The 23,604-nt window shown below is 35.3% G+C and overlaps 1 protein-coding gene across 1 annotated transcript in view; it reads left to right on the forward strand.

Moving 5' to 3' along the window:
* RGS21 (regulator of G protein signaling 21) overlaps positions 1-10,704 on the forward strand; it is a 126,612-nt gene extending 115,908 nt beyond the window's left edge. Inside the window, exon 4 of the mRNA XM_053209725.1 lies at positions 10,501-10,704. Within this exon, the coding sequence (XP_053065700.1) occupies positions 10,501-10,704 (204 nt within the window). The remainder of the gene's footprint in view (positions 1-10,500) is intronic.
* Positions 10,705-23,604: the final 12,900 nt, after the last annotated feature.

Genomic DNA, 23,604 nt, shown 5'->3' on the forward strand with positions numbered 1-23,604 from the left:
TATAGCCTTATGGGCTATAGTTTCAACCTGAAAACAACCATTATACAAACATGTTAGCAAATCACTAGTTTCAAATAAAAAGTGCTACTCATTGAATGGACTATACCTAAATAATTTTTGAAGAAAATACTGAGAAAAAAAAAGTATGACCCAAGTATTTTAAGTAAGCGATTTGAAAATGAGAAAATTATTAGACAAGCAATATTTTTAAATTATTTTTAATAACGTTAAAATATTTTCAAGCAATATTTTCTACTTAACACACATTACGTACCGTTAGGTGGTAACGGAAAAGTTCTTAAACTTGTATTCATTCTTCCTTTAACTTGGAAAGAATTTCATAATATTTCATAATATTGGGAAATTTTAAGAAAATAATACTTCATCTCAAAAGAATGGAAATCTTCAAAAAAATTCAAATAATATTTTTGTATTAGCTAAGACACTGACATATTTTAAATATTCATGTTATATCTATATCACTTATATATATTATATTTATATCATTCCTTTATATTGAAAAGAAAATTGGTCAGGATGGAAAAATATGTGATTAGAGAGAGAAATATTTATGTCATCATTCTGTGATATTAGAAAATGTTCTAAATCATACAACAGTGGGATGTTTAAAATTATATAAATTCAAAATCCAACTGCATATTATCCTGGATTATTCAATCCAGGAACAAATACATTAGCAGTTTTTTAAGTCAAAGGATATTGGTGTGAAGTACTTAATTGTTAAATGTATTTATTAAATGTGAAGACACCATAATTCATAAGACAAAGCAGTAACTATAGTCATAAAGAAGAAGGTATCTTAATGAGTAGTGTGCAGGACACTTTTTAAAATATCTGTGTCTGGTTTTTTGCTTTTATTTTTAAGGCAGTATAATGTTATTTATTGGCATATTTTATTTCACAACAGTAAATGCTTATTCTGTGCCTACTATTCACCCTCATATATGATAAAGTACCTCCATAGAAGAGAAGTTCAGTCTAGGCTGGAGAACAGAATTCACACACACACACACACACACACACACACACACACATAAGTATAAAGCAATATGTTGTGTGAAGCAGGCAGCTTGATAAGGAAATGCAAGAAAATAAAATAGGTTGAAACTATGGTTTGACTCAAAAAAAACTTTGAATCTAGTTGGGTTTTTAAAAATGAAATTTATAGAACTAGGAAAAAATAGCAAGACAACAAATGATTAAGTGCAAAAACAAAAAAAGTTACAGAGGAAACTCTTTGCATTAAACCTAGAAGGATATAATGATTGAATAGTAGTGAGACAAGATATTGAGATAAGGCCTTTATTTTAAGATTAGCTTTAAATGGAATCATGAGCTAAGGAAACAGATACATGAATTATTGGTAGAGAGAAGCCCATGAAAATGGGCATTTAGAAGCACTTCTGGATATAACTGTCTTGCCAATTTTGTATTCCCCATCTTATATTCAAAACTTTTCTTTGCATTTTTAAGTGCCATTTCCCCAGTGTGTTGATGTTTTTGTCCCTCCCCACAAGTTGCTGCTTATCAACAGTGCCCCCCCAACTCTAGAATCATCTCCAGATATAATGAGTTTGCTTATTTATTAATTTCCTAACTTTGGTGCACTAATCACTAAGTGTTTAATACATGTCAGGGATCATGCTGGTGCAGATAAGAAAAAGGAAAGAATCCCTGAACAGGTAAAGCTAACCATTTTGATGGGAGGACTCCAGTTAAAAAATAATTACAATAAGCTTTCATGAGAGTTGCAGTAGGGAAATACAGGTAATGTGGTAGCATGCATCAGGAAAATCCGATTCTAGGGGGTGATAAAATATATATCAAAAGAAGTAATTCATGAGCTTTGACCAGTGATGGGAATATAGAAGGAAATAAGACACAATAGGAGGGAAGAAAGGAAAGGAAGAACAGTGGAGAAAAGGATCAGCCAGTGCCTAGAAGCTAGTCCAGTAGGGAAGGAAGCCTAGTACTGTATGTCGCAGTGCAAACTGGGGTGATTCACCTCCTGGAGCCCAATAATTTCTGCCTCTGAAAATAAAGAGTCTATGAAAAAGAAAGAGAGAGACGGGAGAAAAAGGAGCAAATTGAGGAGGAGGTGGGGTAGGAGGAAGGGAGGAAAACACAGCTAAAGAAACCCATGAGTAACATGTGCACAGTGCTTCTATGTGGACTCATCCGATCATCGTTGTCACTATCTTACGGAGGTATCACAATCATCCACATTGTATGGATGAAAATGAACTGAGCCCTAGAGAAAAAGTAATGAGCCCTGCATCATTAAGATACAACAGACCACGAGGAGAGAGGTCTACAGCCCATGCTTTTAGGTCTCAAATTCCTTTCTTCAGATCTATTTATCTTATATGTTTGCAAAATAGCCCAGAAACCTTGATTCTTATGCTAAAGGCAAAAGTATAAAATTATCTTGGCACATAGAGTCTATCTTCCTTTCTAACAAAAGCTTTATTTCTCTTCTCATATTCTCTTTAATTTGTATAACTTCTTAAACTATGAAGCTTAGATTCAAATATGACATTAAGAGAAAAAAGAGTTGTGGGAGTATTTCTTCCAAATAATTTGCAGTATCATTTTGGACCTCTGAAAAATTGGTTGCTACATTTCAACTCAAAAAGAAAACAGTCAGGAGTGCCTGGGTGACTCAGTAGGTTAAGGATCCAATTCTTGATTTCGGCTCAGGTCGTGATCTCACGGTTAGTGGGATCGAGCCACACATGTGGCTGTGCACTAGGTGTGGAGCCTGCTTAAGATTCTCTCTCTTCCTCTCCCTCTGCTCCTCCCTTACTCACACATGCACTCAAAAGCTCTCTCACTCTCGCTCTCTCTTACAAAAAAAAAGGAAAACAGAAACACTCAGGTGTTTTTTGAACTTCCATGGATCCCTGTGCTACTGAAATTAATCTTGGATTAGTATGTTTGTGTTGTTGAATGAAGCCAGTCAATATGACTCCCCTGCAGCTGTTCCAGATAGCTTTGCTTATGTATGTCTATTTTTAGCAATCCTTATACGTTATCCATACATATTAAGTACATTATTTTTAGCAATTTGTGTGATTTCATATGTTATGATTTCTTTTGTTTCTTTGCCCAATTTGAGATGTTAGCATTACCTCCCGATTCGTGTCACTTATTTCTGTCTCTAAAGCCTATAAGAACAAAAGGATAAAGTCTTGTGCAGGGATGAATTCCTTCTAGATGTTACAAACTTGGCTATTTTCAACTTTAATAGCCCCTTGAGAATATATTTCAGAATATTCGTGTGCCTTTAATGATGCCAAAAATGAAGTAATAGAAGAGGTGTTAGTGGTGATTAAACAGAATTATGTAACCAAAAACATGATTATAGGCGGCTTTAATTTGAATAGTAATTTTTAAGCTCTGTTGTGAATGAGGTCTGAGATGCTGCCTGCTCCATTTTAGTAAGGTGTTTTACATATGCATGCACACACCCTTTGCATAATGACAGTCTCCTGCTACACTATACATTCTAAATGAGGACAAGGCTATCTAATTTGAATGTGAGAACACAATTGAAAACTTTTCATTCAAATTATGTAAAATTATATAAAGCACAGTTTAGGGTCACAGGAAAGCCAAATGGTACACTTTAAAATGTATTCTTCCTGATAAAATAATTTGTTGAAAACCAAAAGAATTTAAAAACCACTGGTGTAGCAAAGAGGAATTTGGCTGGCATGCCTTGTAGTTAACAAAATCACATGGGTACTAAAATATTCTGGATCTTTAGAATAAAATTGTTTTTAAACAACTACCACAAACATCATTCAGAAGGCAGTCATTTTAATGCAATGGATTGCTGTCAATGTCACCAGTGTCAAGGCCTTTTCAAAACTGACAGAATTTAAAAGCCTCTAAATGGTTGTGATGACATCTCAGCTGTCATTCTGGAAGAACCACAATTCTTGTTTTCTGAGATTGACAGTGCAGTGGTCTCAGATATCTAAGATAATGTATAATCTTTTGAAAAATAAGCATATTAAATACTGTATTTCTCGGAGTCCTTGAAACTAAGGAGTATCTTTACAAACACAATGCAAGTAACTATCATATTAGGAAATAATATATCTCTGTTTATTTCATCAACTGACACACTATTCAGCCCAGGCTCTGGACCTACTAGTTTGACTGCTCAGCAAAGTCTAAGCTGCCCTGTAACTCCCAAGCAATTCAGGAGCCCCTCAATACCATACAATTGGAAAGTGTGCATCTTTGGAAGGCCACTTCCTGATGGATCTCACTTTCGGTCTACTCTGAGCTCAACATCTTTTCTGTCTTACTTTTTGAGATAGAAATCCATCCATGTATTTTCTGGTAGAACTCAGCCAAAAATCATAGTTGAAATGAATGCAAAGTTGAGGGTATGGTTGACAGACATGCCCCAGAAGTGATTCTTTTAAAGAAATTTATGTCAGAATTTATATATTAGGCCCAACATTTTTCACTTCTTCCCCCAGTTACTGAAAATTCAAGGCATTTTGAGAAGAAAAGACGTGACAATTTTGATACCTTAATTCTCACATCTCACCCAAATTGACTTTTCAGGGGGCATTTAACAAAATTGATCACTCTCTCTTAATTGAAATACTATCTTTAATTGACTTCTAAGACTTGATCTCTTCCCTCCTTACTGACTGCTCTTTAACAATTGCTTTTGCTGTGCAGACCCATAACCCAACATACACTATAATGAGGGAAGGCAATCCTCATTTCTTTTCTTTTTTTAATATAATTTATTGTCAAGTTAACTAACATACAGTTTATAAAGTGTGCTCTTGGCTTCAGGAGTAGATTCCCATGTTTCACTGCTTATATACCACGCCCAGTGCTCATCCCAACAAGTGCCCACCTCAATGCCCATCAGCCATTTCTCCTTCTGCCCACCCCCCCCCCCCGCACCTCCATCGACACTCAGTTTGTTCTCTGTATTTAAGTCTCTTATGGTTGCCTCCCTCTTTGTCTGAAACTACTTTTTTCCAATTCCCTTCCCCCATGGTCTTCTGTTAAGTTTCTCAAATTCCACATATGAGTGAAAACATATGATATCATCTTTCTCTGACTGACTTACTTTCTGCTTACATTCACTCTGCCAGGAATTTCCTCTAGTTCTATTTCTTTAAAAGAGCAGCTCAAGGGGGCACCTGGGTGGTTCAGTCAATTAAGGGTCCGACTTGGGCTCAGATCATGATCCCATGGTTCATGAGTTCAAGCCATACGTCGGGCTTTGTGCTGACAGCTCAGAGCCTGGAGTCTTTTTCATATTGTGTGTCTCCCTCTCGCTCAGTGCCCCTCCCCCCACCTCATGTTCTGTCTCTCTCCCTCTCAAAAATAAAAAAAAATAAAATAAACATTAAAAAAATGTTTAAAGGGCAGCTCAAACTTAACAAATTCAAGTCTGAGTCTTGATTTTGTGTTCAAAACTATCTTCTACTTGAGTCTCCCAATCTTAGTTAATAGCAACTCTGTTCTTCTGTTTGCTCTGGTGAAATAATTGGTAGTCATCCTTGATTCTTCTCTTCCACTCACACCCCATGTCCAATCCATCAACACTTTCTGTCACCTCATTCTTCAGAATATTGTTAAAATCCAGCCATTCTTAAAGATTTTGTCCCTCATCCCAGCTCACTATTCAATCACAAGCTCCACCCACTCTACCTTCTAGATATCTTTAAAATATGTGCATGTCCCACTAATTACATAGTTGAATTCACCATCACCGACCACCTGAACTTCTGATTTTTTTTTCATTTTTCTTCCTTTTAAACACACCCAGCTATCACACCACATGGCAACCAGTGACATGTTTTTTTGTTGTCGTTGTTTTCCAAACATGTTTGTACATCACCCCTTTACTTAAAATTCTCCTCCTTGCTCTCAGGTTAAGAATTCTTTAATGAGAACTACAAGGTCCCACATAATCTGGTGCCTTCATGCCTCTCCAGGTTCTTGTCTTTCCTCCTCTCAAACCCCACCAGGCTTCTTCTGGCTTACCCACCCATCTGCAATTACCTTTCTTAATCTCTATTCATGACAGTACTTCAAAGATTTGCTTAAAATCTCATTTCCTTTGAACTGCCTTTTCAAAATCTGTCTTCTTGATGGACTTTTCACTTTAATCACCTCTTCAGATCTTTCACACAACTTCTAAGCACACACTCAATAAAATATTTCAAAGAAATAAGTTCTAGGAAAGATTACAAATGAAATGCCTACTTTTTCAGATATATATTAGTTTTTACCCTCAGAAAAATGGGGATAATAATACTGTATATCTTATAGTTGTGTGCACGTGACATAAGACAGCCATATAAAGACTTAGTATATCGGTACTAATATTTAATAAATAGCAACAATTATTATTTACAGTTAAAATAATTGTATTTAAATATCATTATGATTATTTTAGAGATAATGCCAGTGTCTAAATATTTTGCCAGGGATGAAAACAGAGTAATCAAGGAAAACATCTAGGGAGAGAAGACTTCGTATAGATGAAAGAATGCATATTTTGGGAGGCATGCAAAGAAAAAGCGAATTAGCAAAATAAATAAGGAAAAGACAACAGATACAAAAAGAGTTAGTTCCATGTCATGAACTATTGAATTCTCTTTGTAGTGACAAATCTGTTTTCTCTGATAATCAGATTGGATACTTAATATTAACAGAAGCCTTTGTATCTAAATCTGTTTAATCAAGAAACCAAATATCTTAAAAACTTTAAATCAAAATAGTGTGTAATGATAAGGAAATTATAGTGACTTTCCTTCTGTGGGTAAGGAAGGCTTCCCAGAGGACATTCAACTTAAGCTAAATCATAAAAGATAAGGAAAATCTATATGGAATAAAATCGTGGGGGTGAAAGGGATCTTAGATGCTGAAAACAGCACAAATAAGAGCTTTAGGTACAAGAGTTCCTTCAGGAACAGAAAGTAGACCAGTTTTATAGATATTGCTAAGGACAAGTAGGAGATTTTGAAACAGCGCATTGGACTCTGGGTGTGAGGAAGTTCAAATGCCAAGGTAAGATATGTAAAGCTTATGTTACTAAAAATAATGGGTTTTCAGCTGAATATTCGTACAATTAAAGTGATATTTTGGTGAAACTGGTGTAGTTATGCTTTCACATGTTCAGGAGGGAAAGAAAAGACATTATAAGAAGAGGTATCAGACTAGAGGTAAATTTCATAACTTAGGAAAGAAATTCCATTATAAAAGACTAAACTGGAGAAATATGAGTGAAAAGGACCATTACAAAATTACAAAAGAAAAGGCAAATGAGGGGGGAAAATAGAGAGAGATCAGAGAAAAAAGAAATGTCAGAGATGACTCCTATGTTTTGAGCTTGAAGAACTTGGAGGAAAATAATGACATTTATACAAACATGTGGGTGTGATGTTTTGTCACTGACATTAAGCTGAATTGCCAAGACACAGTCTCTTAAGACTACTAATTATCTCCTGGGATTAGTATATCTGCTCATCACTCAGCTATCATAGCTGATGTTGGCAGCTCCTTGGTAGGAAAACAGACAAGTCAGAAAAATAAGAGAGATAAGTCAGAAGAACAATTTTAACCTATTTTAATAAATGACATTAATTATTGGTATTATGCTGAAGTGGAATAGTTTTCTTCAAAATTCAAACATGATTTTTAACAGATATAGAAATTTTTTTTTACTTTATTTATTCAGTACATATTTATTGAGTCCTTACATGGCTCAAGGCATAGAGAGGGATGCACAAAATGTAAATATAGCCTAAGTGACATAGGGTGGCTATTACTTGAATGTAGCCTTACAGACATAGAAGATGGTGAAAGGAGTGACTTTCAGCTAGACTAGGATGGTATGAAAGAAAAGGTTTGTAGGTGGGAAAATAAAAGGAATTTGAAAGGAAGTGTCCAGCTTGGTAGAAATACAGGGCACACCTAGAGGAGAAAAAATTGTATCAGGTAGGACTATGTTGTAAAGTCCATGAATGCCGAAATCAAGGCTTTGGAGTTTTCAAATAGGAAATGGGGAGTTACTGCAAGTGTTCAGTTCTGATGAAAATAATAAGCCAGCACTGTGTACCAGGCACGCACCAGCCCTGCTGTTAGTGAAAACTCACCCAATGAATGAATGCCTCAGTGAGCCGAATTGCTATATTTACTATTATAGGGGATACAAAGTTAAACAAATTGCAGATGATGCCATTAAACAATTAACAGCATGGCTAAGGGAGGGAACAGGCAATATTTATCCTCATATCCCCACAACACAAGATAGGATTGATGAAACAGAATACCCTAGATGTTTAAAAACCACTGCAAGAGCTTGATGTCGGCCACTATTTACTGATCCCCACTATGAGGCAGGCGGTATACTAGGTTCACGACATGGCATCATGCCACTTCCTCAGAACTCTTCAGGGTCTTCCTAGTGCTTCTAGCAGAAAAATAAGAACTCTTTACACTTCACGTAAGCCCTACAAGACTCGTAGGCAACTCTCATTACAGGAACTTTCTTTGTCACACTCTATACTCCAGCCATCCAGGCATAGCAGCTTTTCAGAACATAACAAATTCTTGCATCAGGGACTTTGCTTTCATTGTTTTTTTTTCTGCCAGAAATGTTCTGCCCCAGATCCTTAGAAGACTCGCTTCTTCTCATCATTCAAGTTTAAATCTAAAATAATGCTATTTATTTAGTTGTTGGTTATCTTTTCCCAAGTATAGAAAGCATTTTTACATAATAGATACTCATAAATATTTGTGAAATCAGTGAATATAGGGATCATTTCGTTTTATTCCTTGTAACAACTCAGTTAAGAACTATCTAGCTTAAACATGAGGAAGTAGAGCTCAGAAATATTAAAATAACTCCCTTCTGGTCACCAAGGTCCTAAGTGTTAGAACACAGATGAGAAAATTATCCCAAAGTCTTTCCACTGTCCTGTACCATCTTCCTGTATAACGAAGAAGAAATTGATTCCAGCTTTTGAGGTCTTCAGGAAGTTGCAGCATTGAACCTGAGACTTTGATGGATGATGGAAAAGGATGATCAGAGAAATAAAAGTGCAGATGTGGGATCACTGAGTAGCTGAAGTCTCTCAACAAAGAACATCTGTGAACAAATAGTGGCCTTTTCATGATTCTTTTCAAATTAAAAGTTTTTCTTCTTTTTTTCTTCCTGGAACAACAATATTAAAATAATTTGATATTACTTATCTCATTTAGTCCTTGAAACAGTTTAAGATAGATGCTATTCCTATTCCCTTTTATACCATGGAAATTGAACATTAAAAGAAATGATAGAACTTACTTCATTCAAATGAATAGCAAGTAAGTAGCTGAGGAAATGTTTGATTATAGGTATGTCCTCCTCTTTTAACCTCCATTTAATAAGCAAAAATTATCATTCATAGTCTTTCTTTTACCAGACCCCCAAATTATGGCATTTTTGTAATCTCTTCCATTTTGCCAAGAAACACTTTAACTCTATTCAACTAATATTTATTGATTTCTTATTATATGGTAGATATTCTGCTAAAGACCAGAAAATAGAAAGATGAATAAGACAGATACAGCACCTGCCTTTCATGTTTTTAAATCTATGGTTCAAATCTCTTTTGCACTTCATGAATATTTTCCATTTAAATTAGAAAACTTGGATATGAAATTTTCTGCTTCACAGAATATACCCTGGAATTTGTGTAGAGTTGGACAAGTATCTTGACAAGAAGGTTTGGGGCATTTTACAAATTTTCAGATGAATGGTGTGCCTACTATAATAGATCTCTATTAGATCTTGCTGGGAATACTCATGTATAGTAATGGTATGGGGACAGGGATACACACACACACACACACACACACACACACACACACATACATACACATGCATACACATACAGATCTATTCTGTGGAAGGCATGGGAGTCAGTGAAGAGGGGGATATTATTTGCTTTATTTTGGCAAACAAAAAGAAACACAAATCAGAATGAAAAGCAATGATGTGTGGGAAAACAACAAGGGGGAGTATGAAAATGAGGATGGGTTGGCAGAAGCCAATCTAGTAAATTCTATTTATTGTTTTGTCTATGGAGAGTACATTGTAAGTATTAGGGTCAAAGTACTAAGGGAAAAGGATTTGCGGGAAAAGAAATTTAAAAACATGAAATATCTTGTTTGATTTTTCACCGTCCCATTTTTGTTTATAATCTCAAAATAAGGCTTTATCTGTGTTCTCTGTCAATGCCAACCCTCTCAACCTAGGAAATATAATTAAACCAAACATGTGTTCTACACTACAAAAAATAAATGTATGACCTTTCTGCTGTTTTGCATCAGATTAACTTTGTGTTTAGAAAAGAAATTATATAATATGTGTATCTACCATCTGTATAAACCATGTATTCCTTGATTAAACTAATGTAATTATATGCAAACTTATTTCCACAGATCAACATTGACTTCAGTACCAGGGACCTCATCTCAAAGAATATTGCAGAACCAACTCTCAAATGTTTTGATGAGGCTCAGAAGTTAATCTATAGTCTTATGGCCAAGGATTCTTTTCCTCGATTTCTAAAGTCAGAGATTTATAAGAAACTGGTAAATGGCAAGCAAGTTGGAAATCATAAAAAATGGTTTCCTTTTTTGTAAAAAAGGTTAATGATAAACCAGTAATGAAGTTAAAATTTGGGGAGAAACAAATGACAGGAGAGATCAACCTTTCATCGCTATACTCAAGGCTAAAATGTTTTAAATACACAAAAACAATATAAGTTTCTTTTAGGGTTTAGAAAACATTTTTTTTACTCCAGAAGAATACTTTTTTTAATATGTAAAGCTTGAATTTTTAAGTCATTTGTTTAGAATTATTCATTTTATCAGGTACTTAAAAATCTCCTACCGGGAGAATAAAAAGGAGTTAACAGAGATGTAATATACTCTTAAATCATAAGTGAATATTCTCATGACATTATGAATTCAAGAACTATATATCTTTGTGTTGCTGAGTGTGAGCTTGTTTAGCACCATATATGTGATTTTAAATTCCATTTACATTATTCAAAACCTTCTGTAAAAAGAGAAATTCTGAACCAAAACACAACCCTCCACTTAGTGCATTCAACTATTTCCTTTCAATCAAGATTTGCCACATAACAATGTGTGTTATGGCTGTTAGATTAATTAAAAAGAAAACTGCAAGAATGTGTGCATATATAGATAATAACACCATGGATCTAACTTTGTCAAAATATATCAATTGGTTCAATTCAATGGCAGCATATAGGCATATGTGTAGAAAAGGTCTTGAGGGCACAGAGGACTGATTTTCTTAGATTTGTAAGGATATAAGGAAAGAGGAGAAATAAAATGGATGAATGGACAGATAAGTCCTTACAGAATGAACTGCATAGTAGTAACTGTGCCACAAAATAAAAAAAAAAAAAATATATATATATATATATATATATATATATATATATATAGCAACATTATCTACCCAAATTAGGGACTTAAGTATCTATTCACTCATTCAGTACTGGAACTTGTTTATGGAACTCAAAGAAATTTTCAAAATGCATTTTTTGAGATATTCCTAAAACTGTTTCTTTCTATACATAAATATGAATAAGTATGAATAATTTTATGTCAAGACAAGAAGCTATAAAGATTCAAGAAAAATCTTCTGTTTCCATTTTATTTGCAAAGATTTATTTATTTTTGTTAATAACTCCAATTTGGAGATTATTTGAACATTTAAAAATGGAGGGCAAATAGCATGACTAACTTCGTGTTTCCACAAAGTATTCATTTGACAGACAAAATTTTGTCTTCTATTTGTCATGAAAAGTAAACATTTAAGCACATGCGAATGGAATATTCCCTGTACATTTGCAAATTCTTTAAAGGAAAGCATAATAAAAACTGATTGTAAAGTATTCAGTGCATCTTAAAGGTGCACTTAGTGGAACATGGTTACACACTTTTCATCATTTATTCTGAAAGTTCCAACCTTAATCTATTCTCTATTTAAATAGGAAACTTAAAAATTATTTCCAGGGAGAAAAAAAAATTATTCCCAGAGATGAAAAACATTTTAAAAATTAGAAGGAAACTTAGAAACTAAAATCACATCCTTCCTCTTAGACACACACAAAAAACACGAGATCTCAGTTATTTCCTCTAATAACACAGCTGGTAAGTGGCAGAGCCCGTGAGAACAGTGCTTCTCTCCCACAGCGCCATATTGGCTCTTGTCCCTGCAGAAGCGGTGTAGACTCCTTCCCTGTTAGAACTGTGCTGAGGCCAGGGAATCTAAATTACTACAAATCCTCAAATACCCAGGCACTCTTCCTTCCACTGAATATTCAAATTGCTTTTTTATACTGTTTGCAACTTTTCTTGTTATCACAGAGTAAGATTTCATGTTGAATGACTGCCTCTTAGGTTTTCTCTAACAATGCATAGGAAGCCACAAATCAAACTTATAGAACTAGAGAAGTAGAAGATGATTGGTAATGAGCAAAAATACACTAGGTGTCAAAACAATTTGTTGAAAAATTGGGAGCTGCAGGACCAGTATTATATCTCAACCAAAGGCCTTAAATAGCCATGCTTTCCTCTCATTTCCCCCACTCATTCTCCATCCCAAGCTATAATTGTAGGTTTTCTGATTTAATGGGACAGAAAAAGGAACAATTGCATATGTTTGGAATAAAAAAATCAGGTTTTTGGAACAGTCGGTAGTGACAATTTTCAGTAAAATATCAGATGTATAACTTCCACATGTGGCTCTATTTATGTCTCTTTCACTCCATATGTTATTTGATTTCATCAGTTACCATTGATGAGTGATTTTATGACTGGAATTTTTAAATAAAAAAGATTAACTTGCAAAAAATGATAACAACATTCACATTCCTGGTAAAATATTTAAATATTCAATGATTGTGTAATGTCATTTTCTAAAAATATGTCATTGGCTTTAAGAAATGAAGTGCTTCTATTAAAAACTAAGCTGAGCAAAATAGTAATAAAATTACAAGATATTGATATAGATGTAACCTTCAAATTTAAGAGTTTTCTCAGGCACAATGTTTTCTACTTTCTGACAGTTCCTACAGAATATATTTTAAAACAATTATGTTTGACCTCCATTAGATCAGATGTAAACAAACTAAATTATATATTCCTAAAAAAATCCTAACTCCTTTAACAACCCATTGTGGATCTAAAATCCATGAATTTATTCAAAATCCTTTCAAATTTATTTAAGTATCAAATAGCAAGAATTCGTTAATAATGATTACTTAATCTTATAATTTTATGCAAATATGGTTTCTTGTATTTGCCTAAAAAGGATCTATTTCAGCCTAAAAATAAAATCAACAGATTTTTTTTTATTAATACTATATATTGTAAAAATCTAAAACTTTTAGGGCATTGCAAAAATGAGCTAGTGTCAAACTTTATCTTCCCAAGCTTTTTTTTTAGTTTATCTATATACAGAATTCACTCTACTCACCTTCATTGCTTTACTTTTCTCTAGAGTTTTCCTAATTTTTTGTGGTGCAGTAACTAGTGTGTGTGTCTGTAGTATTTCCGATGAGACTACTCTTGGTATAATACAAGGCAGAGAAAAAAAATTTTCTGTTTCCTTTTATGATACCCTTTCTTATAAACTTAGTATCATCTCGGCTTTTAAACAATAGTAGCACTCTGGCTCATAAATCTGGAGAAAAGACTAGATTTCTTAATTGAAAATTCAAGAAACTTTCAAGTCTATTTCTTTGGACTTGAAATTTAGATTGATTTGACTTCCTTTTGTTTAAGTGGATGCTGGTCAGCTAATCTTCCCAATTATGTATGTCCTAACATAACCAATCAATATGAATCATTGTTGAAAAACTGAAACTGAACTAAACCAAACCAAAAAACCTCTGCATTCTAAACAAAAGAAAGAAGAAGGAGAAGAGAAGAAGGAGAAGGAGAAGAAAATTCTGTTTAAAAATAAAAACAATTTGGTCTCAGTATCATTAGCCTTTCTCACATTTTTTTTCCTATGGAAAAATTCGATCTCCAGCCTTCACCCACATAATTCCTATATAACAGTTTCACCTCAATTATATCTAATGTGGGCCTGATTTGCTTCCCAACGACACAGTCAAGTAATTTATTTCACGGTGATGCCAATTAATTTAAAGTGAAACCTTTTCACAACCATGTGAAGAAGGTGGGATGTTGTCACAATAGTAATCAATTATTACATGAGTAAAGAGTCACTCATTTTATGTTCCTCTTATTGTTTTGTCAGATTTGCCATTTCATTTTAATGAGAAATCATCAGGAATGAGTATCAAATGACAACTATTTACTTCAGCTTTGCCATTTCAGAAGAATTTTTATAGTTTCATACAATTACTACTTATAGTGTGTGTTTGAACATAAAATGTATACGTGTAATTCACTCTAACAATAAATGAATAGACATTTGTGTGCTTCCAAGTATAACAAGAAAATAACACTTTTTAAATGACCTCATTTCTTTAAGAAACCACATTGTTTTTTCTCCTTATTTTATTTAAGATGCAAAAACAGGATTGAATGTCTGGTAGAGGAAGAAAAAAAACCAACAAAGTTTAATCAGGTATTGTTTAGTCGTTAAATATTTATGCCTTGTGTTATGTGTTATATCTAGATTAAAACCAGCTATGAATATTTCTGAGAAAAGAAAACTGTCTTATTCAATTCACATTCTTTTCTTGAGTAATGATTGTATAATTATCTATTCCTGGATATCTCACATAAAACATCATTGTGCTGACATGTTTTTACAGATAACGAATTTTAAAGCAGTTAGTTTCTTAAAAATATGATGTATTTTTTGTTATAATACTTTTAACTTTTTGTGCATTTAGGAAATAAATTGTAATATTTGGATTGTTAATTTTGTGAATAATGATGGCTCAGATATAGACTATAATAAATACCTGACTCTTTTTAAAACTGGTTTTAAAAAGTCAAAGTTTTCATAATGTAGATATATTAAATATTATTGCATTTATTTCATATAGATTTTAATTTTTAATGTTTATTTTTGAGATAGAGACAGAGTGTGAGTGGGAGAGGGGCAGAGAGAGGGGGAGACACAGAATCTGAAGCAGGCTTCAGGCTCTAAGCTGTCAGCACAGAGCCCAATGTGAGGTTCGAACTCAAAAACCATGAGATCATGACCTGAGCCGAAGTCAGACTCTTAACCGACAGAGCCACCCGGAGGCCCCCAGATTTTAAATAAAATATCTTATTTTTAAAGTGGTCTTTTAGGCCTCTAAAAAGTAAATATTTTTGTGCATGATGCCTTTGGAGTATTGTCTTTGTTCTACTTTCCAAATATGCCATGTTTACCACAAAGACATAATCATGAATTCAAAATCATAAGACTGGTTCTCCTTACTTCTTACAAACAGAAAACACAGGGGGAATTCCTATTATCTAGTAGGAAAACTAGATTTTAAAATTAATCGTTCAAAGCAGTGTTTGTTTCATATCTGGACATAAATCTTTCATGGGATCATACCAAAAATCCATTATTAAAAACCGGGAGCACTTCAAGGGAGATTTTAAATGTTGAATTTATGATTGATCTATTACAAGTTTTTTAGTATTATTTACGTCCAACAATTCTATAGATTCTTTTATAGGATCTTCTTTTTGCTAGAAGCGGTCTTAAAAGGAGTAAATAAACCCTAACACTAGAAAGTTAAAGATTGATTGGAAACTTCAAATCATGAGCCCTGTTTTAAATCAGATAAAAAGCCATTTTTCCAAATGTTATTTTTATGTTAAGGGGTAGACCAATGGAGAGTAAAAAGTATCATTAGGTAGTGATTTTAAGTATATTTAGAACTTCATTGAAAATCTAAGGTTATCTGTATATGTGAATGCACGCACACATCCACTGCAGGAACTCTGTTTCTGCTTAAGTTTCTGTCTTTTGAAATGAATTGCTTATTTCAATTGGTTATTTTTAAGTCCATACAAATTATGTTTCATAATACCTCCATTTCAGGTAGGAGTAAAGACTCAGAAAAAAAGAACATGAAAGCAAGTGTTAATCAATTTAGAAGATTTATTTTTGAAATCAATAACCTTGAAAAAAGTCTAAATATAAGCAAAAAACATTTACTCTCTCATTCTGTAATTAAGTAAAATGAAATCATTAGCTCTGAAACATGAAGGAACATTTAAGTCCATGTGGAAACACTATAATTGTATATTCGTAAGTGTTGAATACCTATCATCTGATCAGTTGAGTTTTAAGAATTTCTCACTGAGTTAACAGTCCTGAAGTAAGCAGTGTAGAAAACACAAAAAAATTTAAGTCTTCAGAAAGTGTGCCATAAACTGGAAAGACAGCAGTTTTCTACAGCAGCTCATAAAGTATTTTCACAGAGAAAATAATTTTTACCTTGTGTAAACTATGCAATTAAAAGAACTATAGCATATAAATTGCTGATAGTTAATATTACTGCATACTATATATAATATAAAATACAAAATAAAATACATATAAAATATCACTATATGTAAAATAGACAAGACTTGCTAAAATGGGGCCAGCTGAAACTTAGAAACTGAGAACCAATGTGTGAGAAATGCAGTGGCCAGGTCCCAGGGAAGAGAGTTGGAGAAATCATGCAGCAGCAGGTGAGAACCATAGGTAGAGAGGTGGCTGGGTGGCTCAGTCGGTTAAACACCCGACTTCGGCTCAGGTCATGATCTCATGGTTGTGTGTTGACAGCTCAGAGCCTGGAACCTGCTTTGGATTTTGTGTTTCCCTCTCTCTCTGCCCCTCCCTCACTCACGCTCTGTGTCTCTCCCTCTCTGTCAAAAATAAACATAATAAAATAAAATAAAATAAAATAAAAACACGCAAAGGGCACAGTCTTACAGGGAAAGAAAAGTGCCAAAGGACACCTTGTAGTGGTTCTTTGGGCCTCGGAAGAAAGGAAGAATAATGCTAAAACGAACAGAAATATCTTGTTAAAAATCAGAAAGACTGAAGCAAGATCATGACTTAGGTTTATGTTAAAGGTATTCAATGTAACAAGTAAAATTGTAGGGCTGCCTATGTCTGGCCTGGAGTTCATGCTCCTCCTGAGGTAAGTAAAGCCCCTTCCTGTCAGCTTTCGTGGACAGTTACAAATGCTCACGTCCTCCACTTCTGAATGAAAAGGCTGTCTCCACACTTAGTCCTTTTCCATTTCAACCCTGTGGTATCCTCCTCACAACCACACATCAGGAAAATTTTGTCTGCACTTTATCCACCCATCCGAAATCCATTATTTAGGTTAGTGCAAGTGGGGCTTTTCTCTTTGGCCCTCACTTTTCACTGCAACGGCCAGGGCTGTTTGAGATTAAACCTAGTGACCAATTGTCAGTACTCCCATTATGGCCATGCTGCGGCATTGAACACTGTTAGCCACTTCCTTCATAAAACTTGACTCATGTGGTCTCTGTGATACCCCTTTTCACTACGGTCTTCATTCCCCAGCTGTTCCTTTTCCATCAGCTTCATGGGCTCCTCTTCCTCCGCCTGCTCCTTAGTTTCCCAAAATTAGATTTCTGTTCTTGTTCTCATTTTCCTGTCCCTCAGTACACTCTCCTCAGGGTATCCACACCCCCAGTCTCCACCACCATGTATATTTTGACTCCTGAAGTGATTCAGGTCCTGTGGAATCTGAAACTTAAAGAAAAGGAATACAGAAATCTAAATGCAAAATTATGTTTAAAAAAGTGAACACATACTTAAAACAAACAAAAAATCATACTCTTTGAGAAGCTGAAAAATACCACAGCATTATAGAATCCAAAAAAGTTAACGCAGTGTCATTAATCGTCTGGCACAACTCTATAATTTACTCCATTTCTACTATTTTGTAATATTATAGACAGAATGGAAAAATAAATCAGGCTTTCATCTAACATGGTTCATCAGATATAATTTTTATTACTAATATACGGAACACAAAAAACATGAGACTTCTTACACAGATAAACTTGCTGTACGTAGTATTGCTATAAATTTGTGTCTGAAAAAGGAATTCAGACAAAATTTACCTCTTACAATTCCCTTCAAAAAAATGAGACATTTGTAATTCTGTATTTCATTATTAAACACAACCGTAAAAGAAGAGAACTTGTGTCTGACCAAGCACTAGTAAAAGCAAAATTATCCACCGGAAGTTGTACACATCTGAATGATTAGGAGAATTTCCCACAGAGCAACTTGCAATTCCACATATTCAGACTTTGTTTCTCCTCCATGACCCATATTTTTCTCTACAAGTACCTTGGGACACTTGGCCTTGTCTCTTCACGTTGTTATGTCAGGTGAGTCAGCACATGGGGAGTAGACATGTTCTTAAAAAGCCTTTCCTGAATCAGGATGGCTAGCAACTGCTCAGCTGTGCAGGGACATCCTAAGTACGTCATCCTCAACCTTTATCTTCAATACTAAAATTCTGTATCATCATCACGTCTCTGTTGGATCCCCAAAACTCACCCAACTATTGTCGAGAGAGTGTGGAGGAAGGAAGTCAGAGTGGAAAGGCATATCAGTCTTAGAAAATTGTGGTTAAAGTACCTTATTTCTGCAAATTTTACAAAAACATACAGCCATGTGAGCACGGTGTTAAGGTCCCTCCCAGAGTCACGCTAGTGAGGTGGCCTAAAGTTTACCTAGTCCAGATGGACATGCCCACCTAGCTGTTACACAAACATCTCAAGTTGTACACACTCAAAAACGATTTGACAATCTTACCTCCATATAGCACCTCTGATACCCTCTAGTCCCCCTTCAGTTATCAGTCACCTATCCCCGAGTTGCCTAAGTCTAAATGACGGAGAATGTCTAATTCTCCTTCAATCTCAAATCTCAGTAATCGCTACCTGATATTGATTTCACTTATTTCCATAAACACTGCCACAACCATAGTGGAGATCCTCTTCATTTCTTCCATCCTTCTAACAGTCACCTAATTGGCACCCTCTGTGCCAGTCTTACCACGATGCAATTCATTTTTACATTTTGCCAGAGAGAGAAAGCTTTCTGAGCTGAAAATTATATTAAGTCATCCTCTTAAGGATTTAAGACAAAGAGAAAGCACGAGTGGGGTGGAGCAGAGAGAGAGGGAGAGAGAATCCTAAGCAGGCTTTGAACTCGCAGTGCAGAGCCCAACGTGGGGCTCGAACCCATGAACCGTGAGATCATGACCTGAGCCAAAGCTGGATGACTAACCGACCGAGCCACCCAGGCGCCCCAGTTTCTGCTTTTTTGTTGAGCCACACCTCTCATCTGTTCAGTGTTCCTCATCTCTATACCATTCTACATTCCAATAATATTAAATATTAAAATATTATAGCTGGCCACACCATTGCCAAGCATTTATACCCATTGCTCCTTCCGCCCAAAACATCACCAACTGAATAACTGGCTCCAATTCCTCTGGTGTTTTGGAACTCTTTCCAGCATGACTGCTTGGACCACTGCCACTACCCTTTATCCCTCTAACCTGGCTCAAGGCTTCCCAGATAAACCCATTCTGTGCCCTTATTAGAGTATGAAACATGTATTACAACTGGTCTCGTGTTCATATTTAAAAAAATGCATGAATTTGGTGAACAAAGCTCTGACACCTGGAGGGTGCTGCAGTGGTTTTAGGTTTGCCATATTTGTATACGATGGCCTGTTGAGATCCTGTTAAATGTTCCATGAGAGTTGATAATAATGTAAATTTCCCACTAAGGCAGAAGCTATAACTGACAGGAAAGCTGAGACTTTTTTACTCTCAAAATCATGAGAATATCTACTCTATCTTTACAGGCTTTAAATATCATCCTTCTTACTTGATCACAAATCATCTTGTTCCACACGATTAAGACCGGTTAGAGTGAAGAATCATAAAAATAAGTAAATACATACGTAAATAAGGATGACCTAAAATATCTGACAATAAGTCAGAGAAGCAAATTATTTTGCTTACAGCTTTTTCACCTTTATCTTTTGATTTCATACCGACAATCAAAATTCTTCAATTTATAGTTCCAGTTTCTTTAAAGTGAATGAGAACCTAAGGACATAATCTGAATGCAGAAATTCTTCCAGATTTTTATTTTCCAAATGTGGGAGCCCAGTCCAGTTGTGGAGTCAGCAGTCAGACTATTTATGGAAGTTGCCCACATTTTCATAACTTGGGTAAGGGGAAGAGTTCAACTATTTAGAACAAAAGGTATACCTGGTCCCCCGTGCTTTCCAAATGCCTCACCAAGTGCACTCTGGGTTATAAGAGAAGAGAGATTCTCAGAGACTGGGTTTTTAAACCCAATCAGCCCCAATCCACACCTAAGAAGGAAATGTAACTACACCGCTATTACCATATCATATAAAAGGTAACAAACTTGCTAGTTGTGACTGTGCCACAAGGCATAAGATAATATAGAGGGACTTTACATATAGCATAGATACTTTCAAAACTACGCCCTTCCAGAGGCCTGATTATAGTCTAGCACACCAAACTTTTGCTGCTGTTTTACTCACACTTAACTGAATAACAAAATTTAGCAATTCACCTTTGTTGAGTCTTTTCAAAGCATTGGTCTGCATTGAATAAACTTTCTCTTCCTGCACTAATTTTATTTGTGTATTATTTAATTGAATCATGTATTAACAATAGTAAGTAAAGTTTACATAAAGAAATGTGGGGGGGAAACTTCCTTTTCAGTAAACATTCAATTCTACTGGTATGAGGAAATGAGCACTGGCTATAAGAATTCAATATTGCAGAAAGCAAAGAGTATATTTAAAAAATGGAGAGTGGAACAACTCTATGAGGCCCTTCATTGGAGTTCTGTTAAGAGAATATCTAGACTGACTTTTAAGATTAGTAATGTAGGAAAATCCATACTTAGTTGTCCAACTAAGTTGTCCGCCTAAGTTGTTGATGGTGTATTAAGAAAACCAGAGCTTGAGGCAACACAATCCTGGACTTTAGCTTCTACCACAAAGCTTCAATCATCAAGATAGTATGGTATTGGCACAAAAACAGACACATAGGCCAATGGAATAGAATAGAGAACCCAGAATTGGACCCACAAGTGTATGACTAATTAATCTTTGACAAGGCAGGAAAGAGTATCCAATGGAAAAAAAGACAGTCTCTGTAGCAAATGGTGTTGGGAGAGCTGGACAGCAACATGCAGAAGAATGAAACTGGACCACTTTCTTATACCATATACAAAAATACACTCAAAATGGATGAAAGACCTAAATGTGAGACAGGAAGCCATCAAAACCCTAGAGGAGAAAACAGGCAACAACCTCTTTGACCTCAGACTCAGCCATGTCTTACTCGACACGTCTCTGGAAGCAAGGGAAATAAAAGCAAAAATGGGCTATTGGGACCTCATCAAGATAAAAAGTCTCTGCACTGCAAAGGAAACAATCAACAAAACTAAAAGGCAACCGACGGAATGGGAGAAGATATTTGCAAATGATATATCAGACAAAGGGTTAGTAGCCAAAATCTATAAAGCACTGACCAAACTCAACACCTGAAAAACAAATAATCCAGTGAAGAAATGGACAGAAGACATGAATAGACACTTTTCCAAAGACATACAGATGGCCAACAGACACATGAAAAGATGCTCAACGTTGCTCATCATCAGGGAAATACAAATCAAAACCACACTGAGATACCACCTCATACCAATTAGAGTGGCTAAAATTAACAACTCAGGAAACAACAGATGTGGAGAGACAGGAACCCTCTTGCACTATTGGTGGGAATGAAAACTGGTGCAGCTGCTCTGGAAAGCTGTGGAGGTTCCTTAAAAAATTAAAAATAGATCTACCCTACAACCCAGTAATAGAACCACTAGGAATTTATTCAAAGGATACAGGAGTGCTGATTCATAGGGGCACATGTACCCCAATGTTTATAGCAGCACTTTCAACAATAGCCAAATTATGGAAAGAGCCGAAATGCCCATCAACTGATGAATGGATAAAGAAGATGTGGTTTATATATACAATGGAATACTACTTGGCAATGAGAAATGAAATCTTGTCATTTGCAACATGTGGATGGAACTGGAGAGTATTATGCTAAGTGAAATAAGTCAGAGAAATACAGATATATGTTTTCACTTATATGTCGAATTTGAGACACTTAACAGAAGACCACAGGGGAAGGAAATAGGAAAAAAAAATAGTTTCAAACAGAGAGGGAGGCAAACCATAAGAGACTTTTAAATACAGAGAACAGGGGCGCCTGGGTGGCGCAGTCGGTTAAGTGTCCGACTTCAGCCAGGTCACGATCTCGCGGTCCGTGAGTTCGAGCCCCGCGTCAGGCTCTGGGCTGATGGCTCAGAGCCTGGAGCCTGTTTCCGATTCTGTGTCTCCTTCTCTCTCTGCCCCTCCCCCGTTCATGCTCTGTCTCTCTCTGTCCCAAAAATAAATAAACTTTGAAAAAAAATTAAAAAAAAATAAATACAGAGAACAAACTGAAGGTTGATGGTGGTGGGGAGAGAGGAAAATGGGTGATGGGCACTGAGGAGGGCACTTGTTGGGATAAGCACTGGGTGTTGTATGTAAGCGATGAATCATGGGAATCTACTCCCAAAACCAAGAGAACACTGTATACACTGTATGTTAGCTAACTTGACAATAAATTATATTTTGAAGAAAAAAAATGAAAAAACGAATAGGGAAGAGAAAATTGGTCCATTTATTGTGAGAGCTTAAATTTCTGTGAGTTAAAAATATGATTCAAATGCAATATAAAAATAAATACACACTGACAAAACTATTTTACTTAATATAAAAGAACCAGCAAGATAGTAAGCTTGTTTCAAAGCAGGTGAGTGAGATTGAACTACTTATAGCCAATTGAAGATACTAAAACATAATTACAAAGCTGTATATGAAATCAGCTAATAGCCTAGAGAGTAATACAGCCATGATCTTAGGATATCTTTTCTACCAGACACAAATCTATTGTTCCTCCAATGGGCAAAGGTCACTTGCAATTTATCAATCCAAAAGTTATCATCTACCTTCATGGAGTCTGAATCCTGATCAGTTGTAAATAGTAAATCAAACAATGGTTCATTCCCATAGAGCAGGAGTTGGCAAATATTTTCTGTAAAGCACCAGGTAGTAAATATTTTAGTATTTATGGGCCACATAGTCTCTGTCACATACTAATATTTGTTTCATTTTTTAATAACTCTTTAGAAATGTAAAATCCATACTTAGCTCAAGGGCTGAACAAACACAGGCCCTGTGCCAGATGTCACCTGTGGGCCATAATTTGTCAAACCACTGCCCTAGGCAATAAAATAATCCTTGGAGGAACCTGTTGCACAAGGCTCTAGCATGACACTGAAAAAACTGTGGTCTTCACTTGCCTTTTCCCCAGATTTTGGGTAATTTTTTAACCATACAAATAAGGAAGCAGAAGCAGAGAGTAAATTGGCTCAAAATTCTAA

This window comes from Acinonyx jubatus, chromosome E4 (genome assembly GCF_027475565.1).
Source record: "Acinonyx jubatus isolate Ajub_Pintada_27869175 chromosome E4, VMU_Ajub_asm_v1.0, whole genome shotgun sequence".
NCBI lineage: Eukaryota > Metazoa > Chordata > Mammalia > Carnivora > Felidae > Acinonyx > Acinonyx jubatus.